The sequence below is a fragment of the Microchirus variegatus genome (assembly GCF_963457635.1).
Source record: "Microchirus variegatus genome assembly, chromosome: 7".
In the NCBI taxonomy this organism is placed as follows: Eukaryota; Metazoa; Chordata; class Actinopteri; order Pleuronectiformes; family Soleidae; genus Microchirus; species Microchirus variegatus.
This window is the reverse complement of record NC_139808.1, coordinates 6,441,562-6,454,840: the sequence shown is the minus strand read 5'-3', so window position 1 is coordinate 6,454,840 and position 13,279 is coordinate 6,441,562. Positions and strand designations below refer to the sequence as shown.

Genomic DNA, 13,279 nt, shown 5'->3' with positions numbered 1-13,279 from the left:
GCCAACTTTTTGAGAAAAAGACATGGAAATAATAATATTTATGATGATATTTCACATAATCTGTTTTAATATGGAACGGAAAAATGTGACATTGATTTGATTGGTTGATAATGATTATTTTGGTAATCGATTAATCTTTTGATTATTTTCTCATTTATGAGAAACGATTAGTTTGGTCCAAAAAAAAAAACTTGATCAGTGTTTGTCAAACCTGGAAATGACGATGTTCTCTAATGTTTTGTTTTGTCCACAGACCAAAATGATTGAGTTTTAATGATTTATTTGTTATACGGAGCAAAGAAACGAAGAAAATATTCACATTAAAGAAGCTAAAACAATCAGAAATCTTGTTTTAATCATGACAAAAGCTTCGAACCAATTAATCGATTATCAAAATAGTTGAATTTAGTAATCAGTTTTGGCTCTAAACTCATTATAAGTAAATATTAATTGGTGGGCCCCATGCAATTGATTTGGGGGCCGCCAGTTTGAGACCCCTGCTTAATAATGAGTTCTCAAACAAATCGTTGTCTTATCCGTTAGGATCTTCTTACTGAATCCACATACATTTATCTGTTGAAAGACGGCGAGATAATGTTTAGTATAATTTCCCCTCATTATAAATATAATTGTGTCACTTGTCGCTGAGTGACACGTGGATTAAAGTGCGCCACGGTTCAAACAGGTACAGAAACATGTGTTCAGGATGAAATCAATTGAGACTACTCAGACGACTCATCCGTTCAGGGTCGACCTCTCATCAACGCGCGTCGGTCTCCTTGGACTCTGAAAGCTCTGATTTTAATGCAGGCGGCTCATGCTTCCGTGTGCGTTTGTTATCAATGTTTCACATTCCCTCAGAAATGAACGTTGCGGTTCACGGTGGTCACAGAAAAGCCTGCGAATATAGTAGGTACATTCAAAAAATGTGATAAATAATTAAGGTAATGAGTATGCGAGTGTGCTGGAGAACCAAAGGATGCGATAAATAACTGCAGTGCACACAGACATGTAATCTAATCTCACAGATTTAGAGGCTGTGCTGTTTGTCGGGTGTATTTTAGAATGATGACATACTGTTCCAGGTCAGATGCATTTTTGTTAGCACATGGATAAACAAGGACATTTTTCAATATTTAATCAGTTTTTTTTTTTTTTTCAGCGAATTGTTTGGATTTGAATATGAAAATACAAACATTGTGTTGAGATGTATGAGTTTGGTTATTTCTTTTTCCTTTTATTTTTTCCTGTTATAAGAGCGAGACACATTTGGCCTTGGCCCAGGCACGCTTTCATACAAATGCATGGGCAAAAATACAAATACCCAACGAATACATGTATCAAAATAAACTACAGTGACACCATGTATCCAAATACTGTATTTTTCTATTTTCAAAATAGTAAAAAAAATACTCCCCGAATCTGATTTGAGTCATGTTGCATATTGGGCCAATATAGTCAACAACAGCATAAACCGACATTTCTAACAAACAAAAAAAACGATCATCCTTGTTGTGATGTCTTTGTTTTTTCCACACAGATTTATCACTTTTGTTTATCGGGTCCAAAATGAGACAGATTGGTCTTGATAAATCCCATTACGACAACATTTATTACCTGTTTTTTTTTTGGGGAGGGGGTGGCTGGATGCCCTGCAGCTCACCATGTGCCAAGCAAACATCTGGGACATCATTTATCAAAGCACACACACTAAAATAAGCTCATAATAAAATGCGCTAAATGTGTGTTGAGAGCAGACGGGAAAATTGGTATTTATCAAACATGCACATGCATAACGTCAAACCGATTAGAAAAAAAATCACTCGTTCTGCATTCACCTCATTGTCCCCTTATATTTACACACTCACTTTGTCAAATATGATCAGGCAAAGTCCCAGAGGCTTTAATATTGATAGGCATGTGTCCAATTTAATGTCCCTGTGTCCCTGCATTATTACTGGTGTTTTATTTTTTTTTTGACATATTTATTATATCACCAATTAGTTGATTAGTTTGAGTGAATTCAGAATGCGTTGTGGGATATACACACAAAAATACAAAAGCTTACATGTTGGTGTTTCCCAATAGACAATGTCAAACTTTCTCAACCCTAATATTACTGACTGGGAACCTTAACTCTGTAAAGCCCAAACCATTAAATAATTGACCGGAAATTCAAATTCTTTGAAACTGGAGCCTTTATTGATCCTTCTGAACAAAAAAAACAACATTTTTTTTTCAAATATCAATTTCCATATAGGGTAATATTAATTTGGATCATAAAAAATACACAAACAAATCCAACAAAAACAATGCAGGAATGGAACTGGCGGGGTAGAAGTCTGGAAGGCAGGTATTTTTTTAATTTTGCGGTTCACAACCTTTTTATTTTGAGTGACGGTAGGCTTGAAAGCAGTTGTTCAGACAAATATGCACTCTTTCACACATGGGCAAATTGGCCTACGCAGTGCTTGCATCTCTGTGGGGTTTCTCTGGCGGGTTTCCCATCATTTTGTACATCGGGTTTGTCAAGGAATTGTCACACTGCTCATGTGGGGGGCTCAAAAAAACGTATGTATCACATATGATATATATACGTTTGGCGTTATAGGGTTAAAACCTTCAAATGATGCTTACTCAGTTAGGTTTTATAGGTTTTCATATTTAGCTTCTTTTAGTTGCAGTGTAAGGCAATCCAAAGGAGTTTTACATGGTTTAAGATAAGATAATCCTTTATTAGTTCCACAATCATAAAATGTACAGTTTCACAGCAACAAGAGACAGTAAAGGTGAACTTCAAAACCTTATAAATTGACTTGTGTGAATTCTTATTAAGCCTATCAATGCCATGCACATGGCATACATACTCCCTGTATATTTATCAGTACATACCATAGTTTAAAAATCTGTTTTTTACCTGAAACGGCAAGGATTTGTTTGTCACAGCTGAGGGCTACAGCAGCCAGGAAATATACGACAGCATCTGTGGTGGGAAAAAACCTTGGAAAATGCCTAAGACATTTTCCTTGATTCCTCCAGACGAAAATGAACCTCCTGCCTTCAGAGGAAGGATTAAGGTTAAAAGAACAGAAGGCAATCAAAAGCAAGGATATACAGTCCATCATGAGAGCGCATTGAAAGTGTTTGTGTAATTACTCTCACTGACAGGAGGAGACTCGCGTTTCCGCACTGCAGGTTTTTACCCTTAAATCTCAGCGTTCACATGGAAAAAGCATGTATGTAAAACCAAGGTCAGAACGGGAAACGGTCTGTAATTATGCGGAACATTTAAGCGCTTTTACGCTGCAGTTTTGCCATTTACCTATTCACTTCAATTCACTCACCCATTCACATCGTATGGAGTGCTTTATTTCCCCGCCCCCCCCCCCCCATCATCACACAACTACGATACCCATAAACCATGCTGCCGGCACAGCCGGTGAGCAATTTGATGTGCCACAGAGACAAATTGACATGTAGACTCGTGCAGCCAGGATCAATCCCTGATCTGGGGTTCGGAAGAGGAGCTGCTTCACCACTGATCCAAGGCTTCCCCCTTCAAAACGAGTACTTAGAAAAGGGAAAAGATACTAAAAAAAAATCATCCTTTTTTTTTTTTTTTTTTACACCTGCTTATCCTCTGCAGGCTTGTGAAAGGAAAGTATGACAGGCTTCCACTGGGGATGTGTCCATGAATGTGTCAGTCTACAGCAAACACAGACAATCACATTTACACCTACAGGCAATTTAGAGTTTTTACTTCATGCAAAAAAAACAATTTCTTTGGATTGTGGGAGGAAATGGAAAAGTGCCTCGAGGAAACCCAGACAAACAGAGAGGGGCAAATAAACTCCTCACAAGAACAATACTGCTCACTCCTGCTGGGGCGCATGGTGGTTTAGAGATAACCCCGGCCTGTCTCTCTAGGGGATCAAGTATTCACAAGAGAGCACAGCGGAATGATAATTTAAAATGTATATGTTGGCGGGTGTGACAAAGTTATATATTTGTATTGTAAAATCCTCTCCTGGTTATTTCAACAAATCAAAGACAACAACACAATTTCAGTGCAGATACCAGTGTCATACGAGTTCACACAGTGCTGATTAAGCCTAACAGCTCCACACGACTCTCTCTCTATATATATACATATACATATATATATATATATATATATATTCCACTATAACGCCGTTTAGATCTTGGGTCACCTGGCAACAGTCCTCAGCTGTGCAGGAAGTGATTTGTTTCATATCAAGACAGAGGAGAAGCAAGAAGTTTGCAAACAGGTCGGAGTATATGCGCCCACTAAACGTTTCAGGAATACATTTCACTGCTCGGAAACCATGATCACTCATAGGCCAGGAGACGGAATCCTTTCGTAAGGATCCCGTCTCCTGAACAGCAGATCCTCCTGCTCCGGGCACTAGTCCGGGCACATCCGGTTGCGTACATTGAAACGTAGAAGAACGTCCGTTGTGGAGGTGTTTCACGAGCGTCAGTGTCTTCTGACTCTGGGTCTGACTCCGGGTCAAAGTCATAAAGGGACTGCGGCGGGGAGTCGTGACGAAGCCATTTTTAAACATTGTTAAAACAATGTTTTGATAATGAGTAGCAGTGCATCCACCGTTCCAGAGGGGGGAGCTGTGCTTCTGAGAGCTGACGTGCTATTTACGTCACTTCCAGGTATTGGCCAATCACAAGACAATTTGGAAAGCTCACGCTGGCTGGCCAATCACAACACAGTTCTGTCTTCTGGATGTGAGATTTTGGTCTGAAACTGAGGAGAGCTTCAGTGAGGAGAGATTTCTATCTGCTTGTTTCTAGCAACTAGGAGGTTTTTGACCATAAAAACAAGTTAATGTTTGTAAGTAGACCTCCATAACTCACATATACAGTATTTGCGATAGGACCACTCTGTGGGAGCTTTAAATCGTACTAGCAATTATTGAGTTAAGACAATGTTGAAACATGAAAATCGTAAAAAAAAAACAATTTTTCACTTTAACTAGGGTATTTACGGTACAGCCCCCGTTCATGTGTCTTGGCTGCGCTGTGTTGCCGTAGTGACTTCCGCCTCCACTCTCCCCACAGATTGTAAACAAACGTGTTGACGTTGGATTTCGTCCCAAAAAACGAAGAGCAAGTCCGTTGTGGGGAAGTGGTACGGCTTCGACACTTCCGATGAAAAGCAAAATACGTATCGGAAAGGCAGCAGTTTACACCACCACCAACTCTGATGCAAGTAAATCTGCCGGTTTTGTTTTCACGTGGTGGTTTTTAGACCGAAAGGACGTGGAAAAATATCCAACATTTGCTTCACGTGCTGTACCCCCCGCTACAAGCTAACAGGCCGAAAATATTTAGGCGAATAGGTCTTCGTAAAAATCGTAATTGGAAATCGGGTTTTGAGAGAAGAAAATCTGGATTTTATTTATGGGCAAAATCAAACAGCCCTAATCACTCAACAGTTTGGCAGAAAAGCTGATTCTTGCCCCTGCTCTGCTGCTGTATACACACAAACGCTCCCTCAGTCATGCCTGATAGCATTGCTTGACGGGGCTGAAGTGCAGATGAAGGACATAGCACACAAATAACGCCCCAAAATCAGCCCAAACAGTGGCAGAATAATGTAATCAGCAGCAACAAAAAATCAGTCGGAATTACGCACTGGAGCTTTAAGTGTCAAGTGTGATTAAGTTTCCAGTTAATTCCACAATCCAGGCCAAATTTGATCACCCACATTAAATAAAGATGACAGACGGCCGTGACTCCAAGATGACGCGTACTTCGGCAGGCAAGTGCCGTACGTATGTATACGCGCTGCTTCCGAGCCTGAAGCATTTTGTCTTGGCAGCGGCGGAGCAACATCTTTGTATCCAGTCTCAGAAGAGCAATGTGAAGCAATTGCAGAATGCGGGCTACGTCTCCCGAGTTCTTTAATTGAAAAAATGGTGAGAAAACCCGGCGCTGAGACGACAATACCAAGTGACAAGCGGAGAGGAAAAGACGGCAGGAAACAGACGTCCTACTTTATCCCCGAGGCGGGGTGCTCAGGAGCTAAATCTTTGGAATCCAGTGTGCCATCACCACCAGAAGTAATGCCAGCAGTGTGGAGATGTGATAGAATTGTGTTTGTACAGCACAGGTTTGAGCCATGTGTCACTGTGATGTTCCCCCTGATCTCAGTATCAAAGACCCCCATCTGCCTCCCTCAATATCTATAGAGCAGAGTGCTGTAGCAGAGGGAGCTGTCAGCTGTATTGATTTTACTTTTATCATCATCATCATTTATTTATTAATTTACCCGTTCACTCACTTGTTTCCCCTCTGCATTAGATAAGAGTCCTCTGAGGCGCATAACGTCGCCACTCGTTGTGCTCAGGAAGTCCATCTCCTTTATCCTTTCACTGCATTCCTGCTCTTGTTAAAGTCCTGAAACTCTGCATTGTTTTGTTTTTTTTATCATCTGCGCAAGTCGTTGCGTATTTAACAAATGAATAAGCACTTAGTCATCGGGAAGGGTTCTTTCAAGGTCAGCTGAGGCTATAATTAAATGCTTTTCCCATCCTGTCTCGCATGTCACTGATTTTCAACGTATTTTTCACTGACTGCGTCAAACTTGTACCATCACTGCAAGGATGTATTATTATTATTGTTAGTAGTATTATTATAACATGTTCTAAATGTGCTAACTTCTTCTTATCGACAGATGAGACGTCGTTTGAAGCGGGGATCAAAGTTCAGATCCACACCCAAGAAGAGCCCCCGTTCATAGACCAGCTGGGCTTCGGAGTAGCACCCGGGTTTCAGACCTTCGTGTCCTGTCAGGAGCAGCGGGTATGTCTCTTTATTTTTGTTATCTTTATTGCAGAGGAGAGTGATCGTAAAATGCTCCTAATATCTACAAGATACAAGAAGAAATATTGCAATGATTTGAGCAACGAGTAACTGGTGCCAAAGCCCACATATACTGACTATGCACGTGCTGATTTAAATGGAACAAGTAAAATGTCAGAAAATGATGAACGTTTCATAAAAACAGGACTAAACTACCTCACTGACCATAAGGGGACATCCTAAATTCTGACACCAGGCTTAATGGAAGGGCCAGGTTGTTAAAAGTGTAATTAAATGTTGATAATGGCGTTAAATGATTTCAGCGTAATATTGTGGGTCAGAGTGATATATCAGTAAAAACAGATGATGTTACATATTACCACCATTCATTGTGGCTGTGAGCCAGGTCCAGACTATTCAAACTGTCTAAAAGTGGCACACTCCTAGAAATAAAAGTGCAAAGGCTTGTCCTAATAGGAGAACCCTTTTTGGTTCCAAGTAGAACCTTTTTATAAACCTTTTTAGAAAGGTTCCACCTGGAACCCTTTTGGAGGGTTCCACCAAAAACCCTTTTAAAATCCCTTTATTCAGAAAACGGGTTTTAAAAGGGTTCTCCGGATCAAAATGGCTCTTATTGGAACCATTAGTGTAACCAAGAACCCTTGAAAAAGAAGAACCCTTTTCAGAAGAAAATATGGTTCCAGGTAGAACCTCAGCCCTTGTAGACGAACACTTTTGGAACCCTTATTTCTAAGAGTGCACCGTCAACCACTGGGTTGTACTGGGTTAATACCATCCCAGTTTTACATTTCCTTAAGTACATGTTTGATATTTAAGAGAATGAAGTTGTAGATTTTATTCTGATAGTACGCTCAATCCTGTGAATTTTAATAAACTGATATAAACTGAAATAAAATGGCCGGCCCTGGAATTTATAAAAGCACCTATTTTCTGTTTTCACATTACTATGTCAGAATGACTATTACTAATAACCATTTGACTGAACTAATGTAGATATAATATAAAGGAAAACCTGATCCACTGTTCCAGTGACTTTCATAGTTTGTATTGTATCCTGGAATCATTGAGGGTGGGGCCGAACAAATATAATTTTCTTTTTTTTCCCCCTGACAGATATTGTGATTTGATTTGGCAAATCTATTTTATAAGTAAAGTTTCAGTCCAGTATTCAATGTGTAATAAATGTAAAAATGAGATCAAAAGAAAATGGTTGGACTCACTCAAAGATCTTCTATTGGTAACACAGACATTATTGAAGTCCATTCAAGGTTAAGCAAGTTATGAATACATGTATTTCATATAACCTGTTAGCTAATGGAAGTTTTTCAGCAGTTTCCTTTTTCAGTCGACCACCAGATACCATTATTTTTATGCAAGGATGAAAACTACTAAAAGTATTAACAGAAAATAACAGTGCATAGCATATGTCCTAAATAGCACTGGGTGTGTTAACGGCATCAATATTAACGCACATTAATGCATGAAGTGTTTCCATGACGACTGACCAGAACGTGCGCGACATCCTGTTTACGTGCCGCGGCACCGGAGTCCAGGCACCGTTTACCAGTTAGCTCCGTTAGCGATGTTAGCTGCATTTGCACCTTTAGCGCCGTTAGCGAGCCTACAGTCGGACGAAAATTGTATCACTAAACGAAAATAACCAGCGTACCTGTGAACGTTACTTTAGAGCAGGGGTCACCAACCTTTTTGAGACAGAGAGCTACCTTAAGGGTAAAAAATAATATGGAGGGCTACCATATAATATTTTTTTGTTTGTTTACCATTTAAATGATTAATATTATGCATTCAACTGCATACACATTAATTCCAGTGCTTACTCCTAACGATTACCAGTTTTTATAAACAATATCAAAGATATTTTACTGAGCGATCATACGGATACATGCAAGTGAGGTGAAGTGAAGTGAGCCCGCGGGCACCGTATTGGCTGCCTGCGGGCTACCAGGTGCCCGCGGGCACCACGTTGGTGACCCCTGCTTTAGAGACTAATTTTAACAACCGGGAATCACGTAAAACATGACGTCACCCGCGTCTTTTTCCGGTCAGTCGTCGTGGATGTGCATAACGTGCGTTAACGTTGACGGCGTTAACAGTAAGGTGCTTAAAAAAAGTTTTCACTCCATGAAGTTTGTCGTCGTCATCATCATCATCGTCGTCAATAACATCATTATAATACAGCGTTATCGAACTGCAGCCTTTGTGACTTGCCAAGTCCGGCGTTTCACGTGACAGGTTCGATGTGAAAACCCTAATTGAAGGGTGTTTTAGAGTTTTCAGCAACCTGCTCGTGTCAGGTGATGCTGCCAGGGTTGATGATGAAGAATTGGCGAGCGGCCCAGTCGACTTCACACTCTACTGCTTATCCGCATCCATGTATAGAATCTATCTACTGCCCCTGAGACACTCCTGACGGCTACAGCCGATGTAGGCTGACTGACCGAGAGCTTCACTGGATTTTCCTTTAGCCGGTCCTCGTCTCTGTCATTTGGATTTTTGGATTAACAGTGAGCACAAGCTGTTTGTTTGGGCAGTCCTGTCAGAGAGACACTATGTCATTTTACAATGTCAAGTTCTGAATGTAGTTAAAGCTCCACCAAGTGATTATTAAATCTAATGACTCTCCATCATGTGAACAGACAGCAGAGCACTATCATCCGACTCTCTCTCTCTTTCTCTCTGCTCAGATCTTGACCTCAGCTGACAGCGTCAGCGTGGTTATCACAGGCTTTGCAGAGTAAATAAACAGGGAACACAGTGATGCCTCTGCACACAAACAAAAAGCTGCCGGGTGTTGACAACAACAATCGAACAAATCCATGTAGTTACACTTGGTGGTTCATCGATTGATGTAAAAAAAAAAAAAGATGGTTTCATTCTTTTTCAAAAACAGAAAAACATCACTTTTATTACTGTGAGTGCATAATTTGGACTCCTTCCATTTTATGATTACTTTACACTTTGACCCACAACATTTGAGAGAAAAATTGTACATTTGACTCTTACTATATTTGCCTGACATTATGAATAAATTAGAATCATTTCTATTCTAATATTTTACCTTTAAAGGGGACATATTATGCAAAATCTACTTTTTAATCATTTTAATACTTATATTTCGGCGGAGTCTGCAAAAAGTCTGAAAAAAGATGACTCACTCATATTTTTGTGGTCCTCCTCAGTCTAAGATAAAACACGCGATGTTGACGTCCGCGCTCACTGGAACCTCACAGTGCGCTAAATTCCTGGAATTGTTGTCTCGCGGAGCTCCGCTTTGTCCGTAAAACACCGTAAAAAGTGCTGGCGAGGGCAACGGTATCTGAAAAAACCGGAAGTCCGCGAAGTTCTATTCTTGGCTCCACAGTGCAGCACAGAGTTCTACACAAACTTCCAGCCTCAGAGGATTTATCTGTCCAGTGGTTTACATGTTATATATGACGGCAATGTGCCTGCTAGAGCCTGCAAATGATCACTTTTCCAAATGCTAACTGCTGTTAGCTCCCAGTAGCCTCTGTGGCTGATGTCATTTCCTGTTTCGTTTTACTTTTTTTTTAAAAGGGGAAATAAGTAATTTATAGTGCCATCTAGAGGAGAGGCTGAAATTTACAACAAAGAACTGCTCCTCTGCTCACCCCCTCCTTTCCCTGAGCGCTACGGTATCCGCAGCTTTTACATGACTTTTTGAAACACTACGAAAATGAAACAAAAACTATTATACAGCGACTAGACAATGCAGGAGCACATAATATGTATAAAAAAGTGGATTTTGGGTTATATAAACCCATAAATACTACACATTGTCCCTTTAAAGTAGACCTTTAAGGTGGACCTAAAGAGATACTACTAAACCAAACGTTCTGAGCGGGGCTGTTTTGGCAGGGTGATTAAACTGCTGTGATGCTTCATCCTTATGGAGAAATAAGGTATAATATGACCCCTTTAAACCAAATGCTTCCAACTTATTTTGACTTCTACAGGAAAAGTGTTGTTTAGGTAGGTTCCTATATATCTCACAGTCTCTGTGAGTTATTAGCATTTCTACCCAAACGAAACATTTCCCCCCGTCTAAACTTCTCAGATCGTTTCACATAGCCAATTCTGTAAGGTCCAACGGTGCAAAAAAAAATAAAGTCAAATGCAAAAACGATTAGAGAGTTGTTGTTTAACCGAGCAGCTGGACCCACAGTGCTGCCACACACACCGGAGGCTGAGTCAACAATAATGTTTTTTTCCCCCCAAGATTTTACAGAGTAAAATTGCGAATCCAGTCCCTTTATTTGTGACGGAGCATTCGAACACTGTCGAGACAAAGAGTTCTGTATTTGGATTTTTCAAATTGTGACTCGCTACGTGTTGTTTACTGGCAGAGCCACCCATTAACTTGTCATACACTTGTCGCCGGCCCCGCTCGCAGCTTTTGTCGGACTCGTGTGAGTTGAAATTAGCCGGCCCACGGGGTAAGCGCTGCGCTATATTGTGTTGTCAAAGACAAATGTCACACAAACGAGGGTGAAAACACAATTTCAGTTGAAAATTCAATCCTGCATTGCACACAGATGACAAAAATCAGTAACCTGAAAGCAGAGGCTACTTTTTATTTAATAGGATGGAGGCTGAGGAGGCTGGAAAACAAACACTGAGCTACAAGTCAGCTAACTGTTGGTGTGCATGTGCGACTCAGAGACCTCAAGCCTATTTGCATTCTCCATATGTGCGACACTTGGGCCCAGAACATTAATATAAACCGAAAAAACCTTTCCCCATCGTCACCTTGTAGGAATCTGTCTTGCTCAGCGAATTAAAGCACATTTAGGTTATTTTCCTCTCAGATGTGAATAATTCTGTGGCCAGACCAATCATATACCCCGGCCCATAAAATGCCACGGAGCTTTGCATAATGAATGGAGGGAGAGAAGGAGGATGAATTTGAGCGCTATCCCAGTCTCGTCACGTCCTCACTTACAAGTGAGCGTGGCCGAGTGTCATCGGGCCGCAGCAGGATTTTGCACGATGCAAATGTCCTTCCCTTTGTTGTCCTCACTTTCTCACCACCACCTTTGCCTTGCCCCCCCGTCTTCAACATTCATTACAATTCCTGTAATAAAACGATTCTCCCTTTAATGGGATTCTTGCCTTTCTCTCTTTCCTTTTCTCCTATCTATTTATTTATTCCACTGGTTGGCAGGCTCCCTCTTCATTAATCTAATGCAGTTTGGTCACATTTTACTCAACTCGACTCAACTCAGCAGTCCTGCGGCGTAAAAATGATATTGGGGCTTTCAGCCGGCCAAACTGTCACTCACAAAAGAAAAAAAAAACAAAAAAACAGCACTTTCACTCTACTTATCACAGTGAGTAAAAACTTAAGCTTTTTCTCCATCCTCATCTTTTGCTGTCCACTGAGTCATGCTGCTGACTCGCTCCTTTCTACCAGTTCATTTGTGCTCTCTCGCTTGCTTAATGAATGGGAGGGAGGGACTGGGGTTGTTAAACACGCTAGCAGCTAACAAGCTAACAGCATGCTAAAATGTCTTTAAAGGACTCATATTATACTGTATTTCTCCAATTTTACCAAGTTAACCAAGTTCCCTGGTGTCCTAATGAACACGTCTGTGACATGCTTTGGTCAAAATACCTTAAAGCTCACATAGAGTGGTCCTGTTGCACATATATGTTAGTTATGGAGGTCTACTTACATATATTAACTTGTTTTTATGGTCAAAAACCTCCTAGTTGCTGTAAACTAGCCGATAGAAATCCTCTTTTCTGACAGTGTTTTTCCGCTGCGAGATTTCAGAGTGAACTTTCACCCCCAGAAGACAGAGTCTTGTGATTGGCCAGTACTATCCAGCACATCCGTTCTCAGAAGCGCAGCGCCCCCCTCTGGAACAGCGGATGCACTGCTCCTCATTATCAAAACATTGTTTTAACAGTTTAAAAATAGCTTCGTCACGACTCCCCACCGCAGTCCCTTTTATGACTTTAAACCGGAGTCAGACCCAGAGTCAGAAGACACTGTCGCTCGTGAAACACCTCCACAACGGACGTTATTCTTCTTCTGCGGTTCAATGTACGTAACCAGATGTGCCCGGACTAGTGCCCGGAGCAGGATGATCGGTTGTTCAGGAGAACCGCTGCTTACGTAACTATTACGGGATTTTCAGTGATCTCGTTGAGCCCCGAGATTACAATAAAACACAACGTTCTCAGCAATGGCTGAACTGTTTGTTTCGAACCGTCAGGCTTCATAAACAAGGTAATGACGCAGATACACACCAAAAAAAACAGCGATAACAGGAACTTCCGGTCTAGTTCCGCTTTAAGGATGAAGCACCACAGCAGTTCAATCACCTGCCAAAACAGCCCTGTTCAGAACGCTCAGTTTTGAGTGCCTGTCTCT

General features: G+C 40.9%; 1 protein-coding gene across 1 annotated transcript in view; it reads left to right on the top strand.

Annotated features, from left to right (window-relative positions):
* asic1b (acid-sensing (proton-gated) ion channel 1b) overlaps positions 1 to 13,279 on the top strand; it is a gene marked incomplete at both ends in the record, with an annotated part of 200,556 nt that overhangs the window by 175,298 nt on the left and 11,979 nt on the right. The window contains one exon of the mRNA XM_083892814.1: positions 6,713 to 6,840. Within this exon, the coding sequence (XP_083748940.1) occupies positions 6,713 to 6,840 (128 nt within the window). The remainder of the gene's footprint in view (positions 1 to 6,712; positions 6,841 to 13,279) is intronic.